We start from the raw sequence: 8,800 nt of genomic DNA, 5'->3' as shown, positions 1-8,800 counted from the left end.
GTGTCCAGAGAAGGGCAACGAGGCTGGTGAGGGGTGTGGAGAACAAGTCTTATGAGGAGCGGCTGAGGGAGCTGGGGTTGTTTAGCCTGGAGAAAAGGGGGCTCAGGGGAGACCTCATCGCTCTCTACAACTACCTGAAAGGAGGCTGTAGCGAGGTGGGTGTTGGTCTCTTCTCCCAAGTAACAGGCGAAAGGACGAGAGGAAATGGCCTCAAGTTGTGCCAGGGGAGGTTTAGATTGGACACGAGGAAAAATTTCTTTACTGAAAGAGTGGTTAAACATTGGAACAGGCTGCCCAGGGAAGTGGTTGAGTCCCCATTCCTGGAGGTATTTAAAAGACGGGTAGATGAGGCTCTTGGACATGGTTTAGTGGGCATGGTGGTATTGGGTTGACGGTTGGACTCGATGATCTTGGAGGTCTCTTCCAACGTTAATGATTCTATGATTCTATGATTAAATGCAGAGACTGTTATAATCCATATTTGATTTGATATGGATGGTGCTTATATTTTATTGTGAAAAACCTCATAAAGTATTTTACACCAACTAAGCCAAAAGACTGTGATTTATAGAATACCATCACAGGAAAGAAACAAGACTTATTAATAGTATGTACTTCTGAGTGTATTGATATTTACAAAGGACTAACTTTTTTTTTAAATAAAGAATTTCTAATCAGGGCTTGTATCTATCCTGACAAGTTTTTCGACCTGAAATTGTACACAGATTTTTCTTCTGCCACCATCTGAAGCGCTAAGAAAGTTAAACTCAGAAAAGTCTTATAAGCTGTCATCTTCATTTACCATACCTTTCTGCCTACTGCAAGTGGGGACACACATTCTACAGCTTTTGGTGAAAAAGACATCTTGTTCCATTCTTAAGTCATTTTTTTTATCATACCACATGTCAAATTTGGACCATCTTTGGATATCCAGCCTACTTCTGCTAATCGAAACTACTGGAAATAAGAAATATGTGATCATAAGTATAAGGAAAAATACATTACAAATAGGAAACTGTGCTCTTTTAACCAGAATTAGCAAGCTGCTCCCATATTCCTCTCCCCATCCTGTCAGGCTTATTTGTCCATCCCTGTTCTTTGTTTCCTGAGTGATCAATTGGAAAAGTAATTGTGCTACTTCATAATATTGGAAAAAGGACTGGACTATAGCTGTTCCAAACATCCAGGTATTTACCATCACTGTCTTCAATGCTACCCGAACGTTATAGATATATGGGTTAAAAAAAAAGAAACCCAGAACAGCCAATCCAGCAGCCTACTGCTTGAGTCAGTCTTTCTGCCACATTCTACAACCTCCATTTTAATTCACTGATCTCATGATACGATTTAAAATTTGAAAGGTCCATACAACTTACTGTTTTGTGCCAGAGCTTGAAGCAGACAGTCCAAGCATCCCTCCAAGCTATCTGCTGTGCTGTCAGTAGTTGTTATCTTCAGCTTTTTCAGGGCATCACTTAGATTATCTGCTTGGTAAACATAAAGAAAAGAGAAATCAATATCCTCATCAATTTGGTAACAGCATTATAGCCTTGAATGTAAATAGTTACTATAAAGTAAACAAGATCCTGTATCAATGAAGAAGGCTTGTATGGTCTGTATTCTGAGGATACAAAAAGCCAGGAGTCAAAGGTTATAGATGAAATGAAACTTTTCAAATTTAAATATACATTTATCATTCTGCATCTGAGACCAGGATGCCAGCAGGCACTTTATGACATGCCACTGAACAGCAATTTAGCCATCAATATTTTCTCAGCCTAGCTGGTGCAGAAAACCAGCAGCCATTTCTTTTCTTCTATCCTTGTGTGTGTGGGAAAAAATATGATTGAAATAAGCACATCTTGAATTTTTTCATCAATAAAGGGAAAGTAATTGAAAATGCCATTTTCTGCATGCTGTGTAGGCTTCCATCTTGGCCATACTTTCACAGATCCCTAGTGTTAAGCTTATAGCCTTTTAAGTATTATGCCATTTTCCACCACAATGTTACAAGCACCACTGTTTATATGAACTGCGTTAACTCTTTAAATTCAACTGATCCATAAAAACGTAAGACACCGTCTAGAAATAAGAAAGTTCTGTTGTGGATTTCAGATAAATAACTCTTCCCTCTTTAAAAAAAAAAAACAACCCACCCAAACCACATAATATAATTCTCAATAGATGCACATTTATTCCTATAAAAGTTGGGGTAATACGACTGCTACCATTTTGAGTATTCTGTCTATTCATAAGCAAGGTATAAGTGTTAGCAGCTGCAGCCTGCATCTCTTTGCTTTGCCCACTGATGACTAACCTCACTTTGAATGGAGTATCCTTTTAAAAATTGAGTGCTAATTCAGTTTCCATGCCAACTCTGTCAGTAAGCAGAAAGTATTACTCAAAACAAATAATGTTAAATAGTGTCTAGCTGTTTCTTGTTCCCCAGTGACTAATCAAAAAGCCTTGACCCAAGCCCTGCAGAACCGTAGGTACAGTTTCTTTGCAATGCATCACTGTTATCTTCTGAGCCTGAAAGGCAGCCAGTGCTGCCTTAGAGCTTCACACCAGTGTAAGAAGCCCCCTTCATAGGCGAGTTGGCAGCTGCTGTGCTTTGCCTCCTCTTCACTTGCCCACATATGGGATGGTGCAAAGGAAAGGAGGCATGGCAAGAACTTCCCTTTATTTGTCTTTGAGGCACTGGCCGCCCAGTGGAGACTCAGCAGGCATCCCACGAAGCGGGTGGCATCTCACTCCTCCTGGAGCTGCTCTGCTTCTCAGCCAAAGCTTTTGTCCTACCTCCATTTTTTATTAGGATATGCTTTTGTAGCCCAATATCCCATATAGGTAAAGATAAGATGCTTCATTTTTGAAGTGCTCCGTATTTAGGTATGAAATTCATCATGAAATTGTTTATCAGGCAGTTAGTTTGTCTATTCAGTAATGAGCTTGTTCTTAGCTACACTATAGCCAGGAATCCCATTACTCCTAAATGCAGAGAGCCAGCAGCATGCAGGCAACTCTGTAAAAGCCTTTGGGGCAGCTGCGCTTGGTTGCGCTCCTTGAGATCTCAAACCTGCGTCCCTACCACCTCTCTTCACTATGCTGAACTGACACCTCCTGGAACAAGCTACCAAGAAAAAAAAAAAGATTTATCATTTTCCCTTGTACTGACTTATGTTACTGTCTAGCAGACTTACTGCAGCACATATATTGAATGACACTTAACCAACAGTAGAGCTGAACATGCACTCATTGCTTAAATAAATTATTCAGGAAATATCACTGGAATTTGTCAAAAGACACAGGTGCAGGGTACCCAATGACCACCTCACCTCCTCTTATAGTTTCCTCACCCACCTCCCTCATATTACTCTATTCAGTTTTCTGCTAATATAGCACTAATTCTCTTCCATCCTACAGGCATTTCATCTCCCTGTACACTCACGCACTTAGCTTTGAAACTGTAGCAACCATTTATAGTAAGAGGACTAAATCTACTATATATATATAAAAAACATATATTCCCACAATCTGGAGAAGAAGAAAATGCATAGGTAAGAAATTCACCTTCACACCAGATTTTGCAGACTACGGAGAGAGGCTATTGTTATCGGACAACACACTCAGACTTTACTTCTCTCTTATAGCCTCTTCTACCCTGCATGTGCCCAATAACTCACAAGTTCCCACTTATTATTTCACTTTACTGTGCAAAGAGATGAGTGTTTTACCTCAAATACTTGCAATTTTTTCCACTCTGTGCCACATCAGAACCTGCAATAGAGTTAGGAAGGTCTCCCTAGTCTTTTTTGCTGCCTCCCCTTTCTGCTTTTTCTGGAGTAAGCCCACTATTTTAATACTATACAGTTACATATGATATGCAGAATGATGCATTTTGGGCAAAATTTTCAAATGTGACTATACAAATATTTCATTCCCTAGGACAAACAACTCAATTTTTCATGGTACCGAGCATGTGCACATCCCACTGACATACATGGACATTTAACTTCAACTTTAGTCACACACTTCAAGAATCAATGGACACGTGTGGCAATGGTATGCCATGTTATTTTTAAAATGTCTTACGAAACTGTGTTGTAATATGTGCCAAATTTCACTAGATATGACTGGATACTCTAAGTACTTTTAAAATAATAACAGAAATTAAATTAGAAACCATATGCATAAAGTGTGTTTCTAAAATAAATTACAGTAATCCTTGATTTTCTAACAAGCCTACAACTCTAAACTTATTGCAGCTTGAGACTTACTCCTTCTGTGCAAAAGAAGAAAACGTAAGTAGGAATAATGTAGAAACAATTGACCTCTTGGCACAATGTCAGAAGGCCACGAGAACAGAGGAAAAAAACACCCTTCAGGAAAGACTTTATTTGCCCACTTTGATTCTTTCTGTCAAAGCCGGTCTCCTTTCTGCACAGAGTCAATACCTTGAAAGACACATTTACTTCTGAAACCTGAGAATCTCAAACCTATGCAAATACATCTTAAACAGATTCAGAGGTTTTGTTATCTTTTTTTTTCTTTTGCTGTTCTGAAAAGAACAAAACCTTACAGTTTGAGATGACACTGACAGGGATATTCAGAGAGGAAGGGCTGTAGTGTTCCAGTGGGCTTTCACCATGTAATCACACAAAGCTTCCTGACTTCTGCAGTTTCACAGTTGCCCTGAACCTGTCATTTAGTGAAGAAGCTGCAGATATTTGTCTTCCGTGTACAAAACCCCTGTTGTTTTCCTGTGATCATCTCCTGCTTACCTTTCTGTCTCTTCCTCTCTTTCTATAGAAGCTCCTTCCAGTAGGCTTGTTACTGCATAGGCTGATCAGATTCTCAGGGATAAAAACCCGTGGGATAAAAACAACATAAGGAATCTGTTTGGCTGAGTGTCAGGGAAATGTGAGTAAGTAGATTTTGTCAATATGCAAAGTCAAGTGAAAGCTCACGTTAGTTGGGAAGCTCTAAGGGGGCAAGATCAGGATGGTAAAGGTAAAAATAAGGCTAGTAATGTTCCCTATGGCACAGCTGCTCAGCACTCTGGTACCAGGTCATGAGTTTGTGAGGCATCAAGTCAGAAGTTTAACAGAAGTATCAACTATTTTGTTGATGACCCCAAGCACAGGGAGTCACTCATACTTACACCTGGCTTACCGGATTGCTTTCAGAAGAATTAGTTCTCTTATTTGGACAGAAGGCCCTGAATCCCAGAGACCTTAATCTCATATATCCTAACGATACAAACTAGTAGGTCAGGAAGTGGAGCCTGGCAAGAGCTGTCAGACCTGTCTGGCCCATTCCACCTACTGTTGCATTTGTTTTCGCCTGGTAACTGCTCCTGCACAAACACTCATAAAAATGAGGTGGTTTAAATACTATAGTAGCCCATGGTGCTTTTGGTGGCACAGCATTACTACTATCTCTTGCAAACTTTTGCTATCTCTTGCACAGGCATTTTTACAGAGAAAAATAGTCAGAAACTAACATAAGTGAATGTTTTAATATTCCATTTCATTTCACTGTACCCTTTTTTCTGAGACCTTTTCTGTGACTCATTCCTATTTTCAATCACTAATCTGTTTTATACAGAAGAACTGTTCTTTCATCTTGTAAAAATTTGGTAGTTGATCAACCTTGTTTAGCATCAGGGCCACAGGAATGCTAGCTAGACTGCAAATAGTTTTACAAGGTACCCCATAGTGTATCTACGGATGCAGCTTCTGTGGACAAGAACCAACTTGCTAATTTTGCCTTGAGTTCACAGCATCTTCATCCAAACCACAGAAAAAGTCAAGGTACACAAAAAAGCCATCTTCTAAGACTGACGTTAAAAAAATTATTTAGAAAGTTTTAGCTGAGTATTTAGATGGATAGCTTTTGTCTGGACAGTTTATTTTTATGTATTTTGTGATCTTTTTTCAGTATATTTTCTTTAAAAATGAGACTTTGTTTGAACATACTCACATTTCCTGTATCTTTTGATTGACACCTAGTATACTGTTGTTATTGCAGGGACTATTACATTATACATGCAACTTAAAAGATAAGGAATTCAAAATTAATAGATATAGAAATGGTGATCCTGAAGCTGGCTGCCTGAAGGCCTGATATTTGGCCTGAATTACTTTTTGCAGCAAGAAGCCCAGCAACTGTTGAGATCTGTACCATGCCTTTGGTCTTTAATGACCCCAGATGCCCCTTCCCCAAAGAAAACATAGAAGACAGGTCCAAAATTATCAGAGCCCATTAGTTCCCAGGACACTGAATAAGCTGGCAGGAATGAACAGGATGGGTCCTTCTTGAATCTACATAAGGAAAAGCTAAGATGCTTCCCCTTGGATACCTTGTCAGAAGATATCTAGTCCCATACAACAGTTTATCTACCTAGACATGCAAAATATCCAAAATATACAGTTTACTGAGGACAGAAGAACTTTGTCCTCATGTTTAGGCCATTGCCAAAAAATACTCCCTCCCCTCCTTTCTCTGCAGCAGCTGCCCTCACGTGCTCCCAAGTGTACAGTGTTTTCTGTCAAACCATCTAAATCTGTCATTAGAAATGACTTTTTGATCTTAGCCCAGCCAGGAAATTTTGAAACTTGGCATCTGATCAGGAGGTAGATATATGCTGTCAGAGGCCAGTGGTAAAGAATTAATTTTTGATAGGTAACACCAGGAGAAACTTCGCTGGCTATTGTCTCCTAAAAATAAGAAGTAACAGTGCTCCTCTGGAGCACTGTGTCCAGTGTGACTCAATGGATTCCCACAGCATTTTACTCTTCTCAGGAATGACAAACAGATGGGCCTGGCTGAGAGTGGGTCCTTGTGAATGCGGTGTTTTACATACTGCCAGGACACAGCTGGGACAATCCCAATGTGAACCACATCTGACGTACTCACAGACTGGATTAGCAATTGCCTGGCACAGACAGAGATGGATCTGCATGTGCTATGTGAACCTGTGCTCCATCTTGCTTCTCTGCTACACAACGGCATTGCAGGCCAGAGCTGGGAGACGGAGGTGCTGGTCATCAAAGTAAGCAGTTGCCCTTTGTCCTTACCGGGCCCTCTTGTGCCTGGTTGCTGTGGAAATTTAGGCTACCTGAGAATTACAGACTCTGTGCCGCAGGCATTGTTCAGTCAGCAATGCTAGAGAAGGATCTCCAGGCACAGAGAAATAAGTCTCAGAAAGCTGACAAACAGGCACGGGTGTTGTAGCCATGCTGGTTATATCTGCAGACTCTTTTCACTTAGCATCGCTTGAGCAAGATGCTTTTGGCTGCACTGGTGCTCTTAGACGTAACCCTTCCAAGCGACAACCTGGCATAGGATTCCTCTTTGGTCCTTAGAGATGTTCCTTCTGTGAGTTATGCCACCAGTGGAACGGGCAGTCTGAAAGCACCCCTGTTCCCTTGAGTTTCTGGAGAGACACAGCATCTCTCCAGGGCGCATGGGTATAGCATGAGCTGCAGGGTGCTGGTTCTGCTCTGCTGCCCTGCAAGATGTGTGCTAGCAGCCTGGGGCTATCCCCAGCAGGAGGTCATCTAAACTGCCTGAGGATGCACAACCGGGAGATCTGGTAAGGACAGACCAGACCAAATGGTCTATGACAATTCAAAGGTCAACAGCTTTGCTGGGAAACGAACAGGAAATAGAAAACTATTTTGCCACTGTAAAATGATTACTATGCACCCACATTTTTAAAACTGAATATAATTCTATGCACCTCATGCTGTAAATGACATGCTGCAGAACTAGAAAAGGCACAGATATGGCTGAGCAAAGGTAAGGAACAACTGCTCCTCGAGAAGTTAAATAGGCAAGGACTCTTAATTTTGAAAAAAAGATGACTGAGGGTAAAAAATGATCTAGATGTGTGGAATCATGAATAGAACTAAGGTAATGAAAAGAAAGTTACTATTTACTGTTTCTCCTAACACAACAACTAGACTACCAAAATGAAATTATCAAGTAACAAACTTAAAGAGCAGAAAGTATATTTTCACACCACATGTAATTAAACTGTGGAACTGTTAAGAGGCTGGAACTATGAACAGATTCATTTAATTTAGTCAATTAGAAAAAAATCATGAGGAAACTAAAGCCCATGCATGGCTATTAATACTATGATATGCATAAAACTTCTGGATTAGGAAGTTCCTAAACATCGGGTTACTGGAAGTTGGGAGAATACCACCGGGTACTTGCCCATCTCCTGTCCCTGCCCTGCCCAGTGTTTTCCCAGACATCAGCTACTGGTCATTCACTGTCAGAAATAGGACAACTGGGTGCACTGACTTTTGGCTACAGGTGGCTGTATGGCATTTGCATTGTCACATTGTGCCTCAGTGCTCTGGTTCACCAAGAAAAGAAGATGGCCAAACAAATCTCCCCAGATGTGTTTGGACTTTACTGGGCCATCTATTTGGATCCAGCAAGCTGGAAAAGATTTTGGGTTCTGTGGTTTCTCCACAGCCAGTATGGTAATTCCTGTGTTATCAGCTGCATCTTTGGTGTTGAACAGGTCCTGAGGCTGATCCTGGCCCTAAACCAGATTAACATTTAAATCCATGAATCCAGACTGTCCTGGTTTCAGCTGGGATGGAGTTAATTTCCTTCCTAGTAGCTGGTACAGTGCTGTGTTTTGGATTTAGGTTGAGAATAACCATAGCAACAACTAAAACATCAGTGTGTTAAGTAGCGCTTACGCTAAGTCAAGGACTTTTCAGCTTCCCATGCTCTGCCAGGTGCACAAGAAGCTGGGAGGGGGCACAGCCAGGAC

The 8,800-nt window shown here is 40.8% G+C and overlaps 1 protein-coding gene across 1 annotated transcript in view; it reads right to left on the bottom strand.

Annotated features, from left to right (window-relative positions):
• RAP1GDS1 (RAP1, GTP-GDP dissociation stimulator 1) overlaps positions 1-8,800 on the bottom strand; it is a 135,081-nt gene that overhangs the window by 66,949 nt on the left and 59,332 nt on the right. Inside the window, exons 3-4 of the mRNA XM_009327069.1 lie at positions 8,317-8,563; positions 1,377-1,484 (exon numbers count right to left, since the gene is read on the bottom strand). Coding sequence (XP_009325344.1) covers positions 1,377-1,484; positions 8,317-8,563 — 355 coding nt within the window. The remainder of the gene's footprint in view (positions 1-1,376; positions 1,485-8,316; positions 8,564-8,800) is intronic.

This window comes from Pygoscelis adeliae, unplaced genomic scaffold (genome assembly GCF_000699105.1).
Source record: "Pygoscelis adeliae isolate BGI_AS28 unplaced genomic scaffold, ASM69910v1 Scaffold87, whole genome shotgun sequence".
NCBI classification, from domain to species: domain Eukaryota; kingdom Metazoa; phylum Chordata; class Aves; order Sphenisciformes; family Spheniscidae; genus Pygoscelis; species Pygoscelis adeliae.
This window is presented reverse-complemented; position numbering and strand designations above follow the sequence as displayed.